Raw genomic sequence first — 27,531 nt, forward strand, 5'->3', positions numbered from 1 at the left:
TCTCTTTGAAACATACATGTCCCCAGGCCCTCACACTCTCCACTCCTCTGGCCGCAAAAGGAAAACATCTACCAAATGGCCTCTCTTATTCTGGAGTTGTAAGTTACAGAAAAAAACAATTTGTAATGAAATAATTTATAACATATTTTATAAAAACAAACCAGAAATTTTCTTATTTTTTATTCCACAAGAAGAACAGTGGAACTGTTGGCTGATGAACTTTTGGCTGACAAGCCATTGGCTTTCAGTGAGACTTCAGGAGGGCACTTGGATGAGACTGCACTTCTTGTTGAATGTGTAAGTCTCGGGGAGATACCCTCCCCTTTCGTATTCTCTCATTTAAAGAAGACAGTAACATATATTCCTTAAATTTTAAAGGATGGGCAATGGCCTTCTGTCTGTGCATTAGGTAGGGGCCAGCTTCGGAGCCGTCAGTTTGCATATACGAAAGGAAACACTCCCTGGCTAACATAGAAACTGAAATAAAGTGGTAGTTACAGCAATTTCATTCTGTAAGTATTCTTGGACATGGAATATAATGAAGAAAGATGATCTGACTGAAAACACATTCAGGAGTAGTATATAAACAAGAAAAACTCTAATGTAAAACTATGAGAACCCCAGTGTCCTGAAGCATCGGAGATGGAAATCTCATTGTATTTAGATTAAAGCTAATGTGGCTAACAGCCCAGGCTTTGTGTTACCTACCTCTATAGTTACTTCTTTCAGGCACTCGATTTAATCAGACGTGTACAGAGCACATCTGTTGTGTGGTGTGGCCTGCAGGCTGTGCCCTGAGTCCTCAACTTTGCAGGCTTGACATATCTTTAACTCCTTGAGTTATTGAGGTCAACCTCAGGATCATAAATCAAGAAATTCCATGAAAATAAAAATTCTTGTTCCCATTTTGCAATTAAAAAAAGTTAAAAGGAAGGGATTCCTAATACAGGGTAACTGCTTTTTGAAGAGTCAAGTGGCTCTGCTGTATGTTTTCAATTTCAAACCATCATCTTGATATGTTTAGGGGCTTAATTTATGGAACAATCAAGCAATCTTTATATTTAACATTAAATGCCTGAATATTATAAATCACCTTAGATGAACATTTATGGGAGAGTTTCAGTACAACTTCTGAACAACTTGTCACTTTTACTGTGTAACAATGATTTGTAAAAAAAACGATATGCTAAGTAATCCCAGAGTATAATTTAGGGACACAAAAACAACTGTCAGGAAACAGCCAGAGACTACATTTAATGAAATCTTTACAGACTGAAGTAATAAGTATTAAATTAATCAACACAGCTTAATTGAAGCTCTATTTGCAACATTTTTTATTAGACTTGTTATTAATGAACCTTTAAATGCTACCACTAACTTGAGTTCTATGTTAAATTTAAATAATGAACCATTGTTCACACACACAAAAGAACAAACACTGCTTTAATAGCCCTTTGTCTCCATGGGGCTTTTACTCTTCTGCATAGCTAAAATGAAGACTTGTCCTTTCTTCCTTTCAACAGTTATTTACATGGTTGGCAAGATCTCATCTTTAAGGCTGCTAAAACGGTCTGAAATAACTAAAGCAAAATTCTGTACAAATTACAAGTATAATAGCGAAGACTGAAAATGAGAAAAGATTTGTGGTGGACCTCAGAGATAATGTCTGCAAGTCTGTGCTTCTCAAATTTAGTATTAACCTCACACTCACGTATGTTTAACGACCATCTGTTTTGGGTTGTTGAAGACTTACCTGAACATGTCTCCCAAGCCCTTCAGCATGCCCTTCTTGGCTTTCATTTTGTCTTTATCCTTGTCTCTATCTTTCTTCTTCTCTTTTCCAGCTTTATCTTTTCTCCTATCCATCTTATCGCCTTTCTCTTGGTTTCCATTCATATGTCTCTCCAAAGAATGCGAAGGCTGATCACTGGCAGTGGATACGGACTCTCTCCCTGATCTTGAACTTTCTTCTGTGTCTTCTTCCACTTGGAAGAGAAACAAACAAACACACAAACAAGGATAAGGAATACAGTGAACCAAAAGAACAAAGAGAAGGAAGCTAAAATACATGGGAAGATATTGCTTTCCCACATTTTCTACTGCTGTACAGCCTGCTATCAACCTGGACTGCAATGCTATTTACTTTTTTTTTTTTTCACTTTTTATTTATTGAAATAATCTCTACACCCAACTCACAGGCTCGAACTCACTACCCCCAAGATCAAGTGTCACATGCTCTTCCAGCTGAGCCAGCCAGGCGCCCTTATGCTATTGGCTTGTGAGGAGAATGAGAACAGAACATGTGATGTGGATGATTACCATGCACAGGGTATTCCTATGTGAAGATCATGTGCCAACAGAAAGAGAGAAGCCGCTTCTGGCCAGATGCTGATTCACTTGGGGTAACCTCCTCCTTGATATGCAGCATGCAAGCTAGAGGGATTAGTAGGCCCTTGTCACACAGCATAGACCCCTCTGGGTCCTGTGGTCTGGATTTGCAAAATGCAAAGAAAACAAGCAGTTCCTCAAGTGCTTCCTTTCCTCATGGGGACAGATAAGGTAGATCTAATCTGGCCCCTCATTAATTTGTGAAACTGTGCCATTCACTAGTAAGCACACCAATTTCAGCACAAAGACTTCTTTCTTCAGGCTCCCAAATGTGTCCGTTTGTGATTTCTGAACAGAGAAGACTGATCTTTACAGTTTCTGGAGCTTCTCCTTATATTGTCATCAAATAAGGTCAACATCATAAGCAAATGCAATTATATCTTCTAATCCTAAATAACTCTTCATGTCCATCTACAAAGGTGGGTAAAGTCAGGAAAATGTGTAAATCAATAACCTCACACTCCCCTGAAGTTTGCAGATACAAAATTTACTTAGTGATAATAATATTCCACTCTTTGAACCAGCACTTAATAAGCGTATGGTCCAAGGGAACTTCAATACCCCAAACTTTTTTTTTTTTAATTTATTTTAAGAAGGCTCCATGCCCAACATGGGGTTTGAACTCATGACCCTGATATTGAGAGTCACATCCTGTACTGACTGAGCCAGCCAGGCATCCTGCTACCCTAAACCTTTTAATTTGAAAGAATGACAAGAAAACAAGAGTAGGTTTCCACCTAGCAAAAGAATTTTGAGAATTTCTCTATTAAAAAACAATAAATGTATATACTAACAGCCACTATCATAAATCTTTTCTGAGATTGGTTGCCTAAGATTTTCTTCCAAATATCATAACAATGATTGGGGATTCAGATTGCCCCTTGACTTCTGAGGTCATTTTATTCTCATACATCAACAAATAAAATGTGAATCAATGTTTTTGAGCTTCTTCTAACACAGAAACAAATAGAACAGTTAAGCCTCTTCTCAATATTTCACAAAGAACTGACCTCTAAGACAAGTAAATGTATCTTCAAGTGAAATTCACGAAGTCTAGCTTCTCCACCACAAAGGGACAATTCAGTTAGTAATAGACAATATGAAAGTATAATAAGACCAGTTAAAACAAACTCAGTATTCTGCTATTAAACCATCACAAATCTGAGAAGTGACTATCAATAATGGCATGACCACTGCAAAGTAATAAAGTTTTTTTTTTTTTTTTAAATGCCAAAGCTACTTAGGATAATACCAAAAAAAAAAAAAAAAGTGTCCAATTCCTTTTGTTAACACATTTAGTTAGCCATGAGCCAACAGGGGCACATGGGTGGTGCAGTGGGTGAAACGCTGACTTTGGCTCAGGTCATGATCTCGTAGTTGGTGAGTTCAAGCTCTGTGTCAGGCTCTGTGCTGACAGCTCAGAACCTGGAGCCTGCTTCAGATTCTGTGTCTCCTCTCTCTCCCTGCCCCTCCCCTGCTCGTGTTCTGTCTCTCTCTCAAAAATAAATATAAACATAAAAAATTAAAAAAAAAACAAACAAAAAAACATGAGCCAACATATTTCTCATCCCAGCAGGTCATGCCTTAGTACAGCTAAAGAATAAAAGCATCACCATGTCTAAATCTGGAAGGTACTTTAGAGGTCATTTAGACCAACATCTTCCATTTCTTGCTGAGGAAACAGAAAGGTTTGGGACCAGCACAGTCCCACTCTGGGGCTCTTCCTAGTCTCATGTCCCATACAGTTGTACTTCAGCAAGACTTTCATGCATTTCTTTCATCAGCTCTGTTTGTGATTGCTCAATTCCATGCTTCATACAACACATGTCGAGGTCATCTATCACCCACTCACTACACAGTCTGTCCAGAAGATAATTCCAGCAGTCAGCATAGTATTTCAGAAACCTATTGTCAATCCTGTGTATTCATTTAATGCTGTGACTTGCGCCTCATGTTGATGAAATCAATCAAGAACCTAGATCAAACGTTCACAAACTCTAGGACTGATTAGCAACCATGAAACTGATTTTAGAAAGGTCTGCCTCCTTCTGCACTGGGTTATCTGAATTGTGAACCATTCTCCTGCTCCAAAGGACATTGGTAATTTTTTTTTATTTGCTTTTCTTCCTGTTGGTTAATTAATATATAAATGGGAATGGTACAGATTTGATAAAGGATGCCAATTACAACTTTCAGATGGGCATTGCTAGTTAATACTTTACAGTATTTCAGTATGCTCTATTTACAGTATGCTTTCAGTAGCCTTACAAATAAATGCTGAGTTAAGGCTGTAATTGTTTTGGTCTACACAGAGCAGGGAAAGAATATCCTGGTCAATTAGCCCAATGACTTGCTGATTATATGCAGCCTTTCCAAATGTGACTCTCCCAAGAGAATATAAATATAACTTTAGCAGGCTTAAAGCATCTTGTCACACACCCTTACACTTGGCTCTGTTGTACCTGATTGCCAACTGCTGTTTCAACCCTTTGGGAAACAGGTGTGGCCTTAACTTTGAGATAATCGTCCAAACCATTATCAAACAATTCTCAGAAGTTCTCAGGAACTATAAAACCCAAGTTTATTGGTATACTCAACAAAGATAAATGGGTGCTAGTGAATTTTCTAAAATTCCTAACATCCAAAACTCCTTTTATGCATACTTGCATAACTCTTTGTACAAACTTTTATTATTGTACTTCCCATCTGACATGATTACAAGTCTGCCTCTCATTCTATAACTTCTTCTAAAATGAGGACTGCCTGGCAGAGAGCAGCTGCTCATAAGAGGTGGTTCAGATGAAAGACTACCAGTAAACCTGACTCATGACTTTATCCCAACTGAAGTTTTCTCCAGTCTCTGGGTATCACTGTTCTTCGAGTTGCAGAACAATACCTATTTTCCTCCGATCAAGCCTGACAAAACTAGCCACACCCCAACTACGGCAATGTCGGGAAGGCCCACTAGACTTGGTTTTGCTCTAATCAGTTTGTACTATTTTTCATGTGATTACTGTTAGTGCTATACGGATTGTCTAATGGATTTTATAACCCTCTACAATATCTGAAACTATAAACAAAAAATGAGCTCAATAAATGTAAATGACTTAGTCTTCCACAGCAACCATTATCATAAATCATGAATGGAAGTATCAGTAGTGGTTCTGCTAGTTTTCTGCCTAATAGTTTTGGCAGAAGTACAAGGGCATATGTCGGCTCTTGGCTCGGTAATAGAATAAAGGCAGTGCCTTCACAACTGACTATATGCTGAAGTCATATTGGTTGCCAATTCTTTTCATAGGCACAATAATTTTCTGGTGTATGCAATACCACTTATTTTCTAAATTGGGTGAAACAGAGAAAATTAGTATTAAATTATTTATTAACTTCGGGTTTTGTAACCTCATTTTATAAAATCAAAAATCCTAATTCAGTTTCCTGCCCCAAGCAAGTGGACTGTTTTAAAATGATACTTGCACATTTGAGAATTCTTTATGCTTATTCTGAACATTCTAATTTAGATAATACATTATCACAGAAACTCTTCTGGGGGTGTACTGATTTAACTAATCCCTTTGAATGCCAACTAATTAAAAATATTTAGCAATATGTGGCTTCATATGTACAAACATAAGATGTTCTTTTAGAGTATCGTAGTATATATGCTTCGAACTCTAAAATTATTTGATAGAAAAAAATAAGTATCTCTCACTTTGCCCTATACCTATGCAGAATTATGGTGATTACCCAAAGCTTAAATAAATTGGTTAGGCATCTTTAATTTTTTAAACTATGTATATTCAAGGTCACAGATACACTGATTGGGTTATTTTTAAAATTTTTGCAGCCAATGTTTGTACATTTAGTAATATTACCTTTATAATAAAGTACATAAAATATTTTTATTCCCTTAAACTTAAAGGAAACCACAAAAAAATTCATATAAATATTTTTTTAAGTAAGAAAAGTACTGATAATATATTAGAAGTAAGTGGCTTGATCTATTGTGTTCCTACACTAAATTACAATGCAAGAACTAATTATAAACTTATATTTAGATAATCTATTTTAAATGCTGTGTTTTACATTTTTTTCTCTTGAATTGTGCTCATCTTTAAAGATTATTTGATTTCATTTTGCAGATAGCCTACACAAGGGAAGATGATTATCTTCTTCCAAACAAATAGAAATTTCTATTTTTGCCTAACATTTCTGTCTATTTTATCCTGCTCCATACACTGAAGTGTGCCACGTGATTATTTATAAAGGCAGATACTGTTAGGTTTTTCCTTTAAGAAGGTATAATGTGAAGATGCTTATGTCTCTTTAATGCAGCATAGTCATTCTGCAATTAAAACACACCTAATTACCATGTTTTCAACAGATGCAAATGCAGCTCAATTAAAATTCTAGTCCATGTTACAAATTAAGCTACTTAATTCTGCAAGGTATCATGTTAGGACTGGGTCACCAAGAAGTTTGGAAAAGATTGGGCACTTATATGTTAATGATTATGGAGAAAATGACTTTAGGTTTCAATTGAAACTCAAAGTTCTGCAGCTCATGCCATAAATAAACACTTCTATCTAGTTATCACAAACATTTTACTGTCAAAAATTGACTCTAAATTACATGGTCATGAGAGTCTTTTCTCCCCCATTGAGAAGCAATGCTACTGTTGATACTGTAATGATCTCTGTGGGTTGCTTATCCACAATACATTCCCCCTTTCTCTTTCCTAATAGAACTCTGATCGTGTTCAGGAATGCAATCTAGCTCCAAGGGGTTAACTCAGTAATATACCAACCTATGGGTGCCTGCTGCTTGATTTAATGGACCAGTGTTACTAGTCCAAGAATGGCCCCATCAGCCATGTTTGGGGAGATGGCTCACTCCCCTCTGTTGGATATGGACAGGAAAGTAAAAGGTCTCTGGGCCTTGCAATTACCCTCTGGATAATCTGAGTTGTGGATATTGCAGCCAAAAGGGCAGGAAGATGTTGGATCTTTGCTAATACCACTGGGCTATGAAATCAGTAGTCTCCAAAGCTGCCCAACTCCAGAGCTCAGCAATGAAGACAGTGCATTTCCTCATGGTTAGAGCTGGTCTGCGTTGGATTTTCTACTAAACGCAGCTGAAAGCATCCTAATAGGTACATTGTGTAAATCAAACTTTAGAGCAGCTGTGGAGTATCTACAGTCTATCACAAGTGTAAGAGTTAGCAGTTAATGTAGAGCTGGGTAGCTGTGACAACTTTGCTAGAATTAAATGATTTGTTCAGACTTCCTACTAGAGACAAATAAATTGTTCAATAGATAGAAGCAGAGAAATACAAAATGAAAATGATAATATTACTTCTTAATCATCAGTAAATAAGTTCTTTCCTCTGAGGGCACAGCTCAAAGAAGCATCATTAAGTATTTGTTGAGTGAATGACAGAATGATTGAATAAACAGCCAATCACATGAAAAACTATCCTTTACTGCTCTCCATTTAAGAAGGACTACTGTAGGTATTAGAAATACCTAATGATAGGATCACATACTCTTAATTTAAAATTTATTTTAGAAGACAAAAAATTAAATGGAATTATTGCACACAGTATGACTAAGTCTTCAGAATCTATCTTCTTAAAACTTAAAATGAGTAAGTTACAATAAGACATTAGTAATTGGAAAATTTCACTGGACTTAGCAAATCCACTGACCCCTACCAACTTCTATGGATTAATCTTAGGTAACAAAACAAAAGCAAATATAATAAAAATAAATTGAGGACTGTCAGACTCCCAGGCACTGCAAAGTCCTACACAGGATTCAAGAACTTTGGGGATATAAATATTATTTCTGTTTCTTATTTAAGTTGAATATTTTGACTTTGGAAAGGAAGAAAGATGTGGAAAATGAACAGCTAGTGATACAGATGGTGTCGAATAACAGGATCTGCTTTTCTGGACTCTGACTTTTAACATTAGAATGATGAGCTCTTGGCAATGGAAAAACTTAGCTTTTTCAGAATGTTTAAAAAAAAAGCTGGCATGAAGAATGAAACATGAAGAATTAAGAAGCTTTCATACTCAAAAGTGGGGTGGGAATAATAACTGACATGATGAAGAACCAAGAATATGACCGTGAAGACAGATGAAGGAATCATGTGACATTCAAAAGTGGTATCAGAGAAGTGCTTTCAGCAACTGGGAGACAATTCAAATAGTAAATAGATGATTCCAAAAGTGCTATATTCTATATATATATTCATTTCATTAAACAAACAAACAAACAAAAACAGCTCTGTTTATGTTGGAGTGAGGAGTGGGTAGAAGGGTAAAAACCATTAAGATCGCTCTTCCAAAGAATTTAAGATTTATACTAAAAACCATTCTTTGCTTCTACTTTATATTCTAAACTTCTCTTTAATCATCCCTCCAAATGAAACAGGTAAAATGCTCCTGAAGATACTGGTAGAATGTCACCTCCATTATCCTTCTCTTCCCGAGAGAATGCTACAGAATAAGTACAATGAGGGTCGTACCCTCAATTTTCTGAACCTTGCACATTTCCTTTTGGCATCTAATTGATTTTTACATTCAAATGATGGTCCACAGTGGATACTGCTTCCTCTCCATGGGGACAATGTACAGTGAAGCTCCAGGCTTTCCTTTCAACAGACTGAATGGATTAGCTACACAACCAAAATGGCAGCACTCACAATTCTGTTGGAACTTCCACTAAAAATTTTACTTTTAATCAAGGAGTGAGCTTTGTGTCAACTGTATATTTTAACAATACATAGAAAATTATTTACAGTGTCAAAGAAAGAGATTCCAGGTCACTGCTCTCTTAAGTGTGTGTGTGTGTGTGTGTGTGTGTGTGTGTGTGACAAAATACAAAATAAATAACACAACAATGTACAAATGTGATAAAGTAGTAAATGGCTAACAATGCTCTATTTTGCTATTTATTGAGAAATCAAAATGACTGTCCCTCAAAAGCCAGTGTTCTTAACTACCAACCAATCCATATTGGGGAATCCACAAAAATTTCTTGATGCTAAAAAAATGCTTTACAGTAAAAAGTCTCAGAGACATTCTGTAAAATCAGGGCTTTAGAAAGTCAAGGGAAGACTAGATTGCTTGGGAAACAGTTTCCTGAAGAAGTAAGATAGTCTAATGTACACATTTGAAGGCAGGGGCAAAGTCAAGGATAGTAAGAAGATACACTTCGTGGAGAGTGCATGGTCTGGACAAGAATGAGCATGGAAGCTTGAAGTACTTGGAGAATAAGAATGTGATTACAGAGTTTACTCAGCAAATCTAGAGACAGCATGACCAATTAGAAGATCCTAACAATAATTTCAGATATTAAATAATGAGGATTTCAGTTAGATTGAACAGACGGAGTGAAATTAGTAGATTTCATGGGGAAAAATTAAGAAAGCTTGGTAATGGAGTGATTACACAGTATGATGATGATTCTAAGTTTCAGAGCCTGGAAGTGCTAATGAGAAAAAAATCACATCATCACCATCCATCTTTCTGTGTGAAATGCTAAGCGTGTAAACGCATTTTCTTACTTTTCTCTGGCATTGCCAAGCATCATTACTCACCTGGATTATTTCATTACTGACATATAACTGATTTTCTTGCCACTGACACTGCTACTTACCATCCCATCCCTGATAACCATCCTCTATCCTACAACCCCAGTGCTCCTACTCTTAGTTGAAATTCTTCAAATGTTCTTTAAGGTCCTTAGTATAAAATGCAAATAATTTAAACAAGGTTGTGATCTGTTTTCCATTTTCATCCTAAATCTCATTCCTCATTATGCTGCCACCTGCACTATATACATCAACCTTAATCCAACTAGGGCAATCCAGGAAAGGTCACTGCTCATGATGTTTCATATACTCCTTATGCATTGCAGGTGTAGACCACTCAAGCAATGGCAGTTATCTCTACCAATACCTTGTCTGGGAAGCCGTCTCCCCCCTACCTACCTATCTGCTCTAATGCCACGTAGGCTAAGTGGGGAGCCCAACTTTTGGTGCCATGGTAACCTGTGCGTTACAATGACCCTTAACCACATTACTTCTTAAGTATTGGTTTATCCACTGGGTTGGACTACCCTGTGCCCCGCAGGACCTTATAGCCTAAAAATCAGATTTTAGGTGCCACAACTCATTAACACACACTTAAATACTTTAAAGTAGTTTCAGTGTGAGGGGCTTTCCCATTTGGAAGTTTAACCTTCTAAAAAATCACAGGACTATGAATCAGGAAGTATGTACTCTATGATTCAGTTTCCCAAGTATGCTCTTGGTCAACTATTTAAATACTTTTTCCTTATCAAAAAGTGTTTGAAATGAGGATTCTATAATTCAAACACTTCCTATGTGACTTTTCATTGTACTTTTAGCTTAAGTTAATTTTCCCCTATGGAAAGAAATGTGAGGAATAGCTTTGGCTACTTCACATGCTTACAGCCATACTGCATTGAGAAACTTCCTAAAATTAATAAAAGCTCCTTCTCTTCAATTGCAGGTGATATTTAAGTATACAAATTGGCTTAAAGGCTGGGACAGGCTATTCCTGTTCCTAGCATTTCAGAACAAAAATTTTTAGAGATCAGCATCCAATTGTATATATTAATCAAATAGGAAATCTTTTACAAAGTACTCTTTGAAACCCCTATCCTGAATTTTGTCACAGATTTTCTATTTTCTAATGGGTTTTGCTTAAGATAAAATTAGGCCTAGTTTGCATATTTTGCTCAAATAACTAGTGATGAAAGTGGCTAGCCGTGTGTGGAATGCTGATGGTAGAAAATTGAAGATATCAAATGCAACATACTGTTTTATAACTAATAAGCAAAAAAAAATTACCCTAGAATCTCTCATCTTAGCTGATTTACTACCATAAATTTACCTTCTTCAAATCTCCTATGGCTAGCCTAAGTTATGTATATTTTAGAGCAATGTCCTTTTTTATCTCCTGAGAAGAGTGCTATAAGAAAAGTGGGCGAGCTACTCAAAAGCAATTTGTCTACCATGGCTTGTCTGTTCCAAGGCATGTAGTTTTCACGTTTAAAATTACAAACTGCATCTATCTTAAAATCAATAGGTACAATTAATAAGACAGTATTTGATTTCATTGTGTTTCACTTCCTGACCCTAACAAAAAGCTGTTACTGTACTGATAGGAAGACTTACAATTTGGCAACTTTTAACAGGAAAAAAAAGGGGGGGGGGCATATATTTTTCAAAAAGAAAACAAAGCAATGTTATTGCATGTATTTTCTTGGTAGCAACAGAAACTGATTTATTATGGGGGATGCAGAAGCCACTTGCTGAGATCCAGGCTGGGTATGTAATTTGCATAGAAAAGGGAGCAGATTGTAGATGCCCTGACCTGTCAAGCACAGGTAGGGCCTCGGAGATAATGGGTCCCAGAATACAAAGCTCCATCTCGATCCAGACAGACACACACAACATGGTAAGGCCAGATGGATTAAATGAGAGACAAAAACGCTGGCTTCTGCCATCTCCACAGGAAGAACGTAAGTGTTACAGAAGATGACAGATACCAGATACCACATGGAGGCCGCCCCAGTCTCTTGGCCCCCATTGTTGTGCCCATGCCATGATTTCGACACTGCTGAGAAGAGGCAAGCCTGTTCTGAGCCATAAAATATATTCACCAGGGGGATGCTCAACCCAACTGACAAGAGCAACCAACCATGCCTATGCCTAAGCATCTTACTTGTGAAGAAGAAAAGGGATAACTTGGGGTTGATAATAGGAGACTGGGGCAGTGCTTTAATCCAACTATGGCAACCCAGGAGCCGTCTGTCCTGACCACGGGCCTTGACCCACAGCCTTCCAACAGCAGCTCACCCTCCATCTCCACACATCTCAGGCACACCAATAGAGTAACAAAGGGACTGTCTGTCAGGTCAGTGGTCCTCTTTTCAGAGCAATGTTCCATAGTGAAAGGGCATGTTCATCTCCCCCGGTGGCTGTGATGGAGTCATACCACAGCACAAGAAAGCACCCTCTGCTAGAATCCCACGGAGCACAGACAATGGCGGGATACTAGACTCCCTGGCAATGAGGGACAGCGCGCTCAACAGCAAGGATGTGGAGGACAACCAGAAACAAGAAGGTGGATCCTGGGAAGCCATAAGGACAGGAAGTACGCAGACCAGGCCTTGAGAATCCAGAAGCCAGACTCTGAAAAGGACGGTGTTTAGGGAAACAAAGGAAGAGCTAACTGAGCTGGTCTTTCTCACAACTGGAGCCATAGAACACCTTTTCATATCCAGTCATATGTAAAGGTGCCTAATGATCACCAGCAGTAACACCAGACCTGAGGGACTTTTGTTTAGACTTTGCTTAGGCATCAAAGGTCTAGTACATGCAGGCTCAGTGTGGAAAACAAACAGGAATGATGAAATGACACCACCATCCATCTTACTGCATACTGAAAGTCTCTCCCCCCTTCTCTCCACATGCACACAATGGTGCTAGCTAAGCAGGAGCTCACTTATTGATGTCACGAATATTCAGAGTCCTGTGATTTGCCAGACCCTGTGCTTAGTTACACAGGAATAAAACAGTCAAGGTGATGTCGTCTTTTGTGGACCCTATAGAAGGTGAGAGAGCCTAGCAGGCAGGAGTTAGATAGGTAAATGAACAGGTACACAAAATCATGGAATGTTACAACTAGAAAGGACCTCAGAAACCATCTAAATCATCTGAACCAGAGATTTTCAAGGCTTTTCTAAAAACATTGCAAACTACCCTTTTCTAATATTAACATTTACAGAGAACCACAATGTAATAAAAGTGACTTGAAAAACCCACAAGAGTTGAGGCAACAGAGTGGGGACAGCAGGGTAAAGGGTAAAGCCGGTGGCTCTGCAGAGTCCCTGCTACTCAGCCTCCCCCTGACTTCTGGACCCCTCCAAAACCACAGAGCCTCCCCTCCTGACCAGGCGTCACAATGCACAGTTTGAAAAATCCATGACCCCATTGTCCAAATCTTCAGTTTTACAACGAGGAACTTAATGCTCAAGCCTTTTGGGTAGTTTGACCAGAATCCCAAATTCATCAGAAAAACGTGGACAAGGACTCAAGTGGCCTGAATTCCAGTTCAGTGCCTGCTGTAACTCACTGGCAGGGTCTCAACAGCTCACATTGCAAAAGTTTGAAATGTACAACAGCTGCCTTTTTTTCTTTTCTGTGTTTTTTTTTTTTTTTTTTTTTTTGGTATCCAGATTTCAACAGACCGGTCTGGGGGAAAAATTCTAAATCAGGACTTTTGGAAAACACAGCACTCTGGTTGTAGGTACACACATTCACAAGACTCTTTCTCTTGTCCAGAACTTCAGCTTTGGTTTATAAAACATAATTTGTCTATTTGCTGAATGAAAAGTTGTAACATAATGTAGTTAAATCAGTTATTTCAAATTAGAAAAGGAAACTAAATTTTATATAGGGACAAATTTAGATCCCTATCTACACTGGTGAGAAACTCTGAAGGCTGTCCCCATTACAATTAAAAACATGTCTTATATTGAGATATATTTCATCTCCTGATGCATTTGAAATGAGTGTTATATATGAGAAAATTACATTTTATGAGGGAATTTAAACATTTTAACCAGAACAAGGAAAAAGTTCAAAACCATCATATATTGTAGAAGCTTAAAAAAAACATTGAAGGTTCAAAGTACTATATCTCTTATTAAATACACCCCCAGGACACACTGAGGCACGATGCTACCATAGGAGGGCTGCACAAATGATATTGGTTAGGATGGAAAGGAACCACAGAGACAGTGGGGAAAAACTTAAAAGGGTGGAAAGCTCGTAGGACTCAGGATCTTGGAGCCCAGACTTGGCAGCAAAAATAGTAAATATGTTCTTCATCTGGCAAGAATAGGCTGTATACATTTGAAATCAATGACTGGATGGAGTGAAAAAACTCCAATTCAGATGAGGAATTAGGTAAAGGGTCGGAAAGGCGCAGTGGGGTATAGCCGTCCTCTCCCCGAGTTTTGCTTGGCGTGCTACATCATGGCCACAGTATCCATCTTTCCAAACACATTATATGTGCAATAGGCAAAAACTACCTAATTTTGCTTTAAACCTCCTCAGAATGTGGGGCACCTGGGTGGCTCAGTCGGTTAAGCGTCTGACTTCAGCTCAGGTCATGATCTCATGTTTCGTGGCTTTAAGCACCACGTTGGGCTCTGTGCTGACAGCTCAGAGACTGGAGCCTGCTTCGGATTCTGTGTCTCCCTCTCTCTCTGCCCCTCTCCCGCTTGTGCTCTTTCTCTCAAAAATAAATAAACATTTAAAAAATATATAAATCTCTTCTGAATATGATTTTTATTTAAAAATCATTTTCTTCCCCACCACAATCTTCCTTAGGCATTTGTGACAGAAGCAGTTCACCCAACAGTTAAATTTCAAGTAAATTACAATCCACTTAAATTATCTCTGGTTTCTGCTTGAACTTTTGTGCGTGGTATCTCTAACTTTTCTAACAATGGATAGATGCATAGAGTCATGTTTGAAGTTAAAGACCAAAAGTATAAAGTAGTAATTATGAACAATGTACACTAACCAACAGTTTTTACCATTAGGATTCTTAAGTCTTTTCCCTTTTAAGTAAATATACTACTAAAGATATTTTCCTGATTTTTAAAACGAACAGTTATTTTTATGCCATGAATGTTTAATTATAAAGATAGCTCCCTGAAACGTGTTAATATAAATGCTACTTTTTTCTCAATAGTCTATGGAAAACATACTGCTCATTTATATTAGCCTTTGACTTTCAACAATCTTGCCTTAAAATATTTTGCAATTTTCAAATACACACATATACAAATATCTTGCCAGCTCAGATCAAGGAAAGCAAGAGTAATTCATAAAAAAGAATAGGTTTTCAAAATCATAGATTATTACATATATTTGCTGGAGAGATCACATTATAGCAGTGGTTTTCAAACATTTTGGTCTTAGGATAGCTTTAAACTCCTAAAAATTATTAAGGACTCAAAATAATTTTTATGTGGATTATCTGTAACAGTATTTACTGATCTAAGACTGAGAAGATTTAAAAATATTAGTTACTTTATAAAAAACAAAATTAAAGGTTAACAGAAATTATGTTTTCATAAAACAAGGACTGTATTTTCCAAAGACAATGAATGAAAACAATGGCACTGTTTTACATTTTAGCAAGTGTCTTTGCTATCTGGCTGAAAGACAGATTCTTCTATCTGTTCTGCATTCAATCTATTGCAATATCTAAAGACTTGTCTCTAGAAAACCCAAGGTGTACTTGTGAGAGAATAAGGGTAAAAAGATAAATGACATCTTATTATTATTATTATTATTATTATTATTATTATTATTATTATTTAGTCCTCATTGATCCCTCTGGTACCTGGAGGGGAACCCTAGAGCATACTTGAAGAATTGCTGCTCTGTAGAGCTGTTTGTAACTGCTATTCTTTCAGAAATTATAAACTTACACGTCTCCATGCCTTCATCATCATCATCTACTGCAGGTTTATCATAAGACTTGTCAATGGCAGCTCTGAAGCTCTCATTGCATCCCCTTCCTCTGATTATTCGTGGCCGTGGGCGGTGGAAAGGAATATCCCCATTCAAAGTCACCTCAGCGACTGCTGTCTGCAGACTCTCTAGTGAGCTTGACTTCTTCAGACCCAGGGACGGTCCTATATCTCTGCTGGGGGAACCTTGGAGGTTTACAAAAATTAAAACGTTAGTTAGAATTAATGGTAAAAAAAAAAAAAAAAAAGAAAGAAAGAAAGAAAAAAGAAAAAAAAAAGAATTGGAGGTGAAACTGATATCCCTGAATATCTACAGATTGCGGAAAACATCAGGGACATAAATAAATTATTCACTCAGTGAGTTCTAAGGTGTGGATGGAAATGTTATAAAAATAAAGGAATGGTAAAAAAAAAATAATAAAGGAATGGTAACTAATTTTAATTTTTCCCAAATATATATTAAATTTGGTTTATTTTCTCTATCTTCTTAGGAAAAACTCTAAGTTATTAGTCTCCATGTTTAGCTCAAGAGATAAAATTTTGGTCAAATCATTTGCTCCAAGTATGTAAATAATCTAAAAGAAGCAGAATAACCCAGAGCTCACTTGATGAGAACGCTAAGGTAAGCAACCAACAGTAAGCTCTATAACTTAACAAATCATTTTTTGATAGTTTAAGATTATTTACAGTAGAAATTAAACTTTCATCTCAGTGAAATCTCTTCCGCATCGTACTGCACGTTCACACAACTCAGTAGGTAGAAAGAGCACAAAAGACCACATGTCACCAATATAATTAGGGCACCCTGGCAACAGGCAGGAACCTGAACCTGGGCAATATTAATGTTCTATTGGAGAGAATGATGGAAGATTTGAATAGAAACAAATTACATAAGGGCTCTCACTAGAGAGAAGTATAGGAGAGACCACAGAGCGGAATACAAGTCCATACATCTACAGGCTTGGGAACGATATCTGCTTGTGAAACAAGCAATGATCAAAAGGAAGAAGAGTTCACAATTAAGAAGAAAATTTCACTAGACTGGCAAGGGAGGACTCAGGGAATTAACAAGTTGGCTCTGTTTCTTGAGGATATAGGGCAGGAAGGCCTGAGAGAATACCAGCAGTACCAAGCTTTAAAAGGCAATCAAAATGGATTTCTTTAAGCAAGAAAGACAGCCTCATCCATCACTGCCTGACCTAGCACTCAAAGGCAGATGAAGTTGGCCTCTCGATGACTGAAATACCAGCTTGGTACCACCGCCTGGGCAACCCAGGTTTTAGAATTAGCTCGTCACTTAGACTGTTAAAAAGACAGGTACAAAAAAATGAGAAGGTAGGAGAGAGCAGGTAGTTTCTCTCTACATGGGGTCATCAAGCACATATGTTCATCAATAATTAAGGAGTAGCCTGGACATGTTATCACGTAGAAGGCAAATAATTATGACACGGGCTTTGCATGGCTCAGAGTACAAAACAGAATAAAAGATAAACTGAGAGTCAAAACAAGAATTATCTTTTAAAGATTCATTTACATCTTGCACCTAATTTTCGCAATGGGGTAGCAGTTGTTAACTTAGAATAAATATGTCAAAAATGTAACATAGGCAGAAAGGCAGACAGATGATTCTAATGAAGAAATAATATTCCATCAATTATTGTGCTTGGAAGAAAAAGATGATTTATTGAACTTTCTCAGTGCAGGATCGTATATATTTGATTATTTTATGACAAAAATTCACATGAATTGTTTCTTCCCAGGATGATCAATCTTACTTTTTCTCTTGATAGGCACTATAATTTTTGACAAGTTCATGTTCTAATACCCTAAAAGTCATGTCACAAGAAGGAAAATGAATTTGGTTCCAGAACTAAACAAAGAGTAAGAAATCAAGGAGTCAAACAGAATAGGAAAAGATCACTTGTGGGCAGGGACATTTACTTTATACTTTCAAGAATTGCCACCAGGAAAATCTTTCTCCAAATAAAGCATATATATCAATTTTCATAACTACCAGTTGTATTTGAGTTCTATAAACTCTGAGAAGGCAAATATTTGACACTTTATTGGGAGCATATAGGACATTTGTATGTACATATGTATGTGTATTCATATCTATCTATCCATATTTTTCCAATAAAGATTTCATTCTTCATGTAAAGATTTTCATAAAAACATCATTTTTTTCTTCACAAAACGTTAGCTGTACTCAAAGCACTAAACATTTTAATAATGAATTTCAGAAATCGCATGAGTATTTACTACAATAAATGTATATCTATATATAATGCATATAAATATTTATGTACATATAAATACATATATATAAGTGTATGTATGCATTAAAATACATAAACAAAAGCAAATCTGGTAAAAAAATGATGAAACTATAAATAAACAATAGATATTCTGTAAGCATAATTTAGGACTTACCTATCTACTCTTCTCTCTGAAATTTTAACACTGTATTATAACATGTTCGTGATGATGTGTATTGTGTAGACAGGAAATCAATGAATTATTGCATCTACATTAATGTATGGTTGAAAATCTTCATAGTAAAAAGTTATACAAAAAGTCAAAATTTGTAATGTGTGAACCTACGAGGGATCAGCAAACCATGGGCCAAATCCAGAGAATCCATTTGTTTGCATGTATTCTGTGGCTGCTTTCATGTCACATCTGAACTAAGTAATTGCTACAGAGACTGGTCTGCAAGGCCTACATTATTCACCATCCAGTCCTTTATAGAAAGAGCTTGCTGACTTTTTATCTGTAACAAGGATATCAAATATTTAAGTATGATATTTGTCAAAGAAACTTTAATGAAAGTTTTATTAAATAATACCTTAAGATCCCTGAATGAGGGCTACCGAGACCCCTGACATTATAAACTTAGCACTTTATTAGTGGTGAAAATTAAAGATGTCTTTATATAAGGTATGGGCTAAAAATTAGTTTTATTTACACACACACACGCACACGTCTTTTAATTGTAAAATAATATTCTAAAGCTCTTTATAAATCTTTTGGGTCATTAGGATACTTTGGTTATTTTTTATATTCAAGGATTAAACTGTTAGAAACCCATGGGGCATCTGGGTGCCTCAGTGGGTTAAGTGTCCAACTTCAGCTCAGGTCATGATCTCATGGTTTGTGAGTTCGAACCCCACGACGGGCTCTGTGCTAACAGCTCAGAGCCTGGAGCCTGCTTCAGATTCTGTGTCTTCCTCTCTCTCTGCCCCTCCCCCACTTGTACTCTGTCTCTCTCTGCCTATCAAAAATACATAAAATGTAAAAAAGTAAAAAATTTAAACTGTTAGAAACCCAATTCTCTTCTTATTCTTGTTCTCTCTTTTCTTTCATGAAGAAAATCCTCCCCCCCTCCTGCCCCAAATATCATAACAGATCCTTAAATCCAGAAATAGAGGGGAAAATCATAATCATACTATTTTCCCTAGGCCTATTTTTCTATTCCTACCTAATACCCCACTTGCCAAAAAAAAAAAAAAAAAAAAAGTAGAGGATGTCTTTTGCAAGGGCGAAGGGAAATGGAATTCAATTTTCATTATGAAAGGCTTATGGCTAGACAGATGATCTATGCTAAAATACCACTGTGACTCTACCAAAAACCTTTGGACTAAACTGTAAAATCATGATCATCTTAGCAATTCAAGTGAAGTGAAGAAAGAAAAATAACTGAAAATCTGTTCACTGTCTAATACTGCAGGGTGGAAAAGATCCTTGTTAGATATTTTATTCATGTAGATTTAAAACCGATAGACTAAAAGGTACTTTGGTGTCTATGCAATAATTTTTTGTCACAAGCTTTTCCAGTTTACTTTGGTAAGATAGATTGTACACAGTGGGGGGCGGGGGAGAAAAAAAGAAAAAGCTCTTTTTATCTAGGATCTAACATTTTAAAACACAATAAAAACACAAGATTCAATTAGATTATAAAATCTGCCTTCTCTCCATGAACATTATTTTACGTTTTCAGTTAAACTCTGGATATCTAGATATCATCATTATTTTTTTTTTTAATTGCAATAATGGTCTTTTCCTTTTAGTGGAAGTTAGTTAAATAAATAATTTCCTGACTGTACCTGACTGGTGTAGCATATAAAGTCATGTTCTTTAACCTGAGCAGTGTGAGTTGGTTTTTATGAACATTAATTTGGACAGGGCTTACTTCTTTAAAAGTATTGAATGTTATTAACTCCAAAACTAATTACTCATTTGCATATATGAACTATCAAATAGTTTTTCTTTAGCCCTGTTTCAGAGTTTGAGTGAATTTTATGTTTGATCAGAGAAATAACTACATAATAAGGGCTGAGGCTATAGTTAATTGCCTTCCACTATAGTTAATCCTATGATTTATTGGATGTAATTTTCACAATCTATCTTTTTACTCTACAGAACATGAAAACTTCAACCATGTCCACAATAATCTTTACACATGTATATAGATACATATTTTTTAAGGCTAAAATTAATTACTACTGCAGGTCAAAAAGGTGAATTGAAGCTAATTAGTGCTAAGTGATATGACTACATCATACTGGATCTAGAATAATTAAAACACTATTCCAAACGTATAACAATAAATCATAAATGTGCCATTGTACAAAATACATTACTTTAATTATACATGAAGACTTTCCTGTGATTATTTTCATAATATAACATAAAAAGTAAAATCTAATATAATGAAAAACCCAGTTCAATATAATCCATTGATTCTACACAATGGCAGCATTTTAAACTTCATTATTATTATTTTTTAATGCTTATTTATTTCTGAGACAGGCAGAGAGAGAGAGAGAGCATGAGCATGGGAGGGGCAGAGAGAGAGGGAGACACAGAATCCAAAGCAGGCTCCAGGCTCTGAACTGTCAGCACAGAGCCTGATGTGGGGCTTGAACTCAAAAACCATGAGATCATGACCTGAGCCAAAGTTGGAGGCCAAACCGACTGAGCCACCCAGACACCCCTAGGCAGCATTTTAGAAGCAAGCCCTAATGAGTTAAAAAAAAAACAAAAACAAAACAAAACAAAAAAAAAAAACCTTTGAAACAGGTTCACGTCAAGATAAGGAAACTTATGCATTACATAGTCTAACTCAATGTCAGACAACTACAAGCCAATTCTTGCATCTGAAGAAAAACTGAGGTTTTCTGAACAATGAAAGACAGCAATATTGGATTCTGTCATAGAGTGAAAAATATTTATATTTCTGCTATTATCCTTCAAATCAAAATCACCAGTTTGAGAACCATTGTTTGGATATCAAGCTAGATACCTAGTAAATGACTTAGACACTTAAGAGTTTACTAGAAGAGATACTGTTTTTAGGATTTTGATTTTTATTTAATTGCAACAAAACATTCCTATACAAATATAATTAAAATATAGGTTGTTTTAGCATTTTTGAAACACTAAATTATATTTCCATTTAGTATGTACCACCCTGATAAATTCCTTCTAACAGGAAATTTTTCTTTTCTCGTACAATGTGATTTCCTAAAAATGAAAACATCCGTGCAAGACTGGAATATTTATGTTTACATGCAATATGATTGGCAGCTCTATAATTATGATCAGCTCCTTGGACCACAGTTTCTATGGCAACAGTCTAACTGTCCATTCTTACCTGCTTTCTGGTCATCCACTGTATTGAGTTTAGTCTCGTCAGCTACTGTTAAAAGGTAAATGTATACTGGTTAGCACAGTTAGTCCCCACAGCCCAACATGCTTCAACCATTCCCGGATCTTTCCAGTTAGGTGATCATTCTTAGGTAATATTTCATGCAAATAATATGAAACATCAAGCAAACATTCATAATCAAAAAAAGGGGGGAAAAGCAGTGTCTCCATGCAAAATGCCAGTCATTTCACAGACACGTGTGTTATTTATAAGTTAGCATATCATAATTAGCCAAGGCAATGCATCGCCAAATTTTTGTTTTATGCATGTGATAAATTAATGCTTTTAGTCTTGAAGTACAAACAGCCACCAGAGAACAGCATAAATAAGTTTCAGCTGATTAACAAAGGTTTTTAAAATCATTTGATCGGTTTATAGATATAATTAATTACTTTACTTTTTTGTTTGCTTTTTGGTGGATTTGGATTTAAAAAGAGACACTACCTGATTGGTGTTTGATTGAACAACTATGGTTATTTTCCTCCTCTCATTTGCTTCCAAACACTTTCTACAATAAATATTCTCCCAAATTATTACTTCAATTAAATGCCTTAATTATCAACACAGAAGAGTTTCTATTAAATAAACCTTAAAGAATAGCAACGAAATGAAGTATATCATGAAGTAACCAAATTCTAGACATGGATTGAGATAATGGTTTCTCTCCAAAACTTCTCCTTCTAGTTCAAGAATCCCACAGCCAACCAAATACGATTTCAAAAAGTTGGTTTTAAACATCCAAAATGTTAAAACACTTCATCTTCCAAATAAAGATGCATGAACATAGCATGATATGCATGTGTTTGTTTCTTTGATTATCAGGAAAACATATATTTTAACATATTGCACATTATGTAAACATGCCACTTATGAGAAATATGGTTATCACAAACTCAGAGAAAAACTAATTTTTGCCAAATTGCCACATTTCACATTTATTTTTTCTATTGCTTAAAGTAAACAGACATGTGTTTGGGACTATCAATTTTAATCCGAAAGCATCTAAACCTTATTTAGATAAAGATTCATGGAGATTGTACTCACTACCTAAATCCATGCTTTTTGATTTTCGCGTTTTAACGAAATCCAATTGACTGGCATCTGAAAATTGCTTTGTGCGTTTTTCTGACATACTCTGGCGTCCAAATCCTTCTCGTTGAAAAGCAAGAACTGGATCAACATCTGGACTCAAAGAGCTGGTATGAAGAGAAAGAGAAACATAAAAATATTTACTAAAAAAGAGGACATCCAACTTTAGGAAAGATCATATATGCCCACATATGAAAGTTATGTATATGCATATTCCCCAGAAATGCTGAAACAAAAATGTAGTCCATTAAAAAAACAACAACGAAACAACTGTGGCAGAATAGGAGGTGATGGGAAAATACAAAATTAATTTAAGTGTAAAGTCATTCTTTCTCCATGTGAGTTCTCTCCTCCCTTATTTCCCTCAGTTTCTTCACTCTGTTCCCTAATACACCATTATTTCTAAGTGACTATCAAAAATAAGCCTGGCATATTTTAGAAAATGGAAGGATTGAATATCTGAGGAAAATTTTCATATATGAATACAAATATTGACAGCATACAAGGGGCTCTATGAATTGTAATCAAATAGAAGTTGTAAAATGAGTATGTCTTTAATCTTGGATGTCAGAAACGTAGAAAAAAACACCTTTGTGGCAGGTAGTTTCATGAGAATGTAGTTTCTCAGCAATATTTATTCAATGGAGAAGAAACCAACAGAGCAAATCTTTATGAGAACCTATTCTAAGGTGTTGTGCTGGGTACCAAAGTCAGGAAAGGAAAAGAAGAAAAAGGTCTCTGTTATCTACAAGTTCCTAACAAAAATACTACAACAGAAGGACCGAGCCAATGCTGTGGATGCACAGATGGGAGAATGAACAGTACTGGAGGGACACAGGAGACCAGATGACATTTGATTTGGGTGACACCAACACAGAAGTCCAAGCAGAGATGAGGAGGCACACAGCAAACCATTGGTAACAGGACACAGTTGGAAGTGGAAAGGGATGACACAGCATCACTCCTATTCGTAAAATATCTGTGAACACTTTAAAAAGGACCACAAGGGGGGCATGTGGGTGGCTCAGTCAATTAAGCATACAACTTCAGCTTCAGTCATGATCTTGCAGTTCGTGAGTTCAAGCCCCTCGTGGGGCTCTGTGCTGACAGCTCAAGAGCCTGGAGCCTGCTTTGGATTCTATGTCTCCCTCTCTCTCTGTCCCTCTCCAGCTCATGTTGTCTCTGTCTCTCAAAAAATGAATACATGTTTAAAAAAAAATTTTTTTAAGCACTTCTAGGTGTTCTGACCAGAGTTCATACAATAAAAATGGTTTTTCTCTGTGCTGGGCACACTAAGTCAATCGCTCTTTTGTGTCAGCGCCCTGCCACCTTCCTTACCTGGCCAGGTAGGAGAAAATCCTTCCACAGCTAACTAAACATACTAAGAAGGTCAGTGGCCACTGCCACCATGCCAGCAGAGTTTATGACAGCCTTCCTTATGTTTCTGATGGAAGCAAATTTCTCTCGCTTTTATGGCCGTAGAGAATTACCATCCACACAGGTAAAGGAAGAGTGATCTGGTTTGGATATATATCAAAAATGTAGCTGCAGTTTACTGTGCATGAAATGATAGTTGGCTCTTAGAGAAGAGCTAAATCCAAAATTGTGAAAAGAAAGACATCAAGGAAAATGCTTTGCTGTCATGTTAAGTGACCTGAAATGTTTTGAGCCTACTGTATTAATAATGCTCAATAAAGAGAATAGCAGCCTTACCCACCTTAAGAGCCCAATAAGGGAATTCAAGGACATTATGTAAAAGCCCTTTGTAAACTGCAAACCACTATACAAGGTAAGTGATTATCACCCCACAAAGACTTTCTATCTCAAATTATCAATATAATACAAATTATAACAGAGATGGGGTCCTTAAAAACACTCAAGGATTCTGAACAGCCTTTCCCAATCTTTTCCACCAAGTACAGAGTAGGGCCCCTAGGATGACACAAGATAGGTGCCCCTTACTCAGAATTTAAGGAAGCACTTTCAGGCTCAGGCAAGTAGAGGGTCAACACCTGACAGTAACTCCTTCCCTACATTTTGTATCCTGGTCACTTGGCTTGTCTCACCCTAGTCCTGGCCCAGGTATTGAGAAATGAGAAGATGTATCCTACAGGCCGTGAGAGTTCACCAAGAACAGTTTTATTTTGTAAAAGAATATGTTATATCCTAATAAATGTTTTCTTCTTTGTACTATACACTTAATCTTTTCATTTTTAATATACCATATTTTTTCTGTAAAACTTTGAATAAATTTGGTGTAATAAGAAAAAGGGTCATGTTTATCTTGAAGCCTTCAGTGCCCCTCCAACATATCACTATGATTACATACTGTGTATACATATATGTGTGCATGCATGTAGGTATTTATAGCTATAGCATACATTATATATATAATTACACATTGCTCATATTTCTTAAATTGATGTATGCTTATATATTATGCTCTTGTAGTAGTAGTCAGGTACTACTATGCTTACTATAGTTTGCTTATAATTTCCAGAGCACATATACCCCAATTAAAAAATACAGTCCTAGGGGTGCCTGGATCGCTCAGTTGGTTGAGTGTCTGACTTTGGCTCAGCTCAGGATCTCACAGTTCATGGGTTGGAGCCCTGGGTCAGGCTCTGTGCTGACAGTTCAGAGCCTGGAGCCTGCTTCGGATTCTCTGTCTCCCTCTCTCTCTGCCCCACCCCCTCCTACTCTCTCTCAAAAATAAATAGACATTTTAAAAAGTTAAAAAAAAAACTAAAAATAAAATGCTAAAAAAGGAAAAATATAGTTCTAGAAGTAAAAATTAAAAACCCATAGAAGAACTATGATGCAATTTTGCAAGAGTAAACTCTATATTATCTATTTTCAATAAGAATAATTATTTCATATGTTGAAAGCTGATCTTTTCAATATTCTGCTCATGAAATACATATTTAATAGAAATTATTGGTAAAAGCTTGTTCAAAGAAATACAAATTGTTGGTGCTAATGTTACCTAACTACCACACATCGGCATATTTTTTAAACTAATGTCATATCCTTGGAATGATGTTGTCACTAAGATTAGAATTGCCGGTTTACCTTGTTTCTCCTTAAAAACACTATTAATGTTCCCTGAAACAATTAATGGAGTGAAAAAAGTATATTCTACGTTAACAAATTAAAAGTTTAGCCATTTTACATATTTAGCCTTCCACAATTGTGCAGTGAACTGTAAACATACACAATTTAAAATGTCAAATGAGTATGTGTGTTAATAAGTCTTAAAATAACTAAATATTTTTAAACCATGACATAATTAATTCTTCCCTATCAATATACCCATTAAACTAATTTTAGACACAATAAACAGTACACTAGAATATTTAACAAGTTAGATTGCAAAACTGACAGCTGATTCTTTAAAGAATGTAACCATACCCTGACCCCCCAACATTATTAAAATTCCAGTTATTAATCCTGTCTTATTGCCCTTTTGTTTTCATAACATTTTCATCAAGGATTAGGGAGATATTGTCAGGCTGGAAAAGCTTACATTTTCTGCTGTGATTCAGAACAGCTGCCATTCTTGTTTGGATAACCCTTCATTCATATTCCTTTCCTTGCTCCACTTTCCCCACAGCAAAATCGCACAAGTCCTTACCATTTTATGGATGCCCTTAGAGAAATTAATGCCACAATCTATTCCTGCTAGTTACTTATTTATTTTCACCAATACAGTGCTTTCTAAGGCCCCAAACAGATCTATTCCTATGGCCACCTCCACAATTCTCATCACAGTGGAGATTCAAAGGCTTTGTCCCTAAGTTGAATACTGCAAATATCGAATCCTTACTTTTCCTGTTGTTGCTTTCACTTTCAGAAACAGATACAAACTGCAGCAGTATGTGGAACAGCATCTGTGGATTTCAAATGGAATTTGACTTTATATTGTATTTTCCCCCTCTACATTGAACCAAAAACCTCATTCAAAAACAAGCTAATATCATGCAGGCTTGAGTGTTGCTCTATTTCTACATCTTGTGTTTTCAATAAAAGACTTAGAAAGAAAGAAAGAAAGAAAGAAAGAAAGAAAGAAAGAAAGAAAGAAAGAAAGAAAGAAAGGGAAAGGAAAGGAAAGGAAAGGAAAGGAAAGGAAAGGAAAGGAAAGGAAAGGAAAGGAAAGGAAAGGAAAGACAAAGATGGACTCTTCAAGGATCCAAATAACAGGTGGGACTATTCCAAGAGAACATCTGCAGAATTCACAGGTGAGTGTGCTGGATGCTTGTGTGGTTTTGTAAGGAGCGGAGAGGAGGGCTGGGGAGAGGGTAACTTTGCTAAGATCACCACTATAATTGTTAACACAAATCAACGCCAGGCCCCCACAATCCTCCTATCTGATAACGGATGTGGCCACAAGTTCAGGTAAGAACAGAAAACAGCAACGGGTAAGTGATAAAGGATTTAAATATCATTTTGCTGATGTATTCATGGAACACCCCAGAGAAAGGGCAATAAGAAAATTCTGGTATAACACTTCACATGGCTTTGTTAATTATCACTACAACCTCACAAGGTCATCTCTAGAAGGGACTTGCCTTTTGGCTTCTGGATGTGTATAATTACTAGGCATGCAGATTGTGGCACACATCCACATTCACGTGCCACACATTGGCTCAACAATATCAAATGCTTTATTATGTTTTGGAAGATACAGGAGAAAGAAACAGCATTAGGCTGCCCCAAAAGTCATAATGTTAAAAGCAAGCAGGAAGCATTTTAAAT

The 27,531-nt window shown here is 36.4% G+C and overlaps 1 protein-coding gene across 1 annotated transcript in view; it reads right to left on the reverse strand.

Moving 5' to 3' along the window:
* Positions 1–27,531, reverse strand: part of PARD3 (par-3 family cell polarity regulator) — a 550,937-nt gene that overhangs the window by 196,475 nt on the left and 326,931 nt on the right. The window contains exons 17-20 of the mRNA XM_047066308.1: positions 22,732–22,883; positions 21,634–21,678; positions 15,936–16,163; positions 1,754–1,985 (exon numbers count right to left, since the gene is read on the reverse strand). Of these exons, the coding sequence (XP_046922264.1) occupies positions 1,754–1,985; positions 15,936–16,163; positions 21,634–21,678; positions 22,732–22,883 (657 nt within the window). The remainder of the gene's footprint in view (positions 1–1,753; positions 1,986–15,935; positions 16,164–21,633; positions 21,679–22,731; positions 22,884–27,531) is intronic.

The sequence above is a fragment of the Lynx rufus genome, unplaced genomic scaffold, assembly GCF_022079265.1.
Source record: "Lynx rufus isolate CCGP_SWC_20201006 ecotype Redwood Valley unplaced genomic scaffold, mLynRuf1.p SCAF_7, whole genome shotgun sequence".
Taxonomy (NCBI): Eukaryota; Metazoa; Chordata; class Mammalia; order Carnivora; family Felidae; genus Lynx; species Lynx rufus.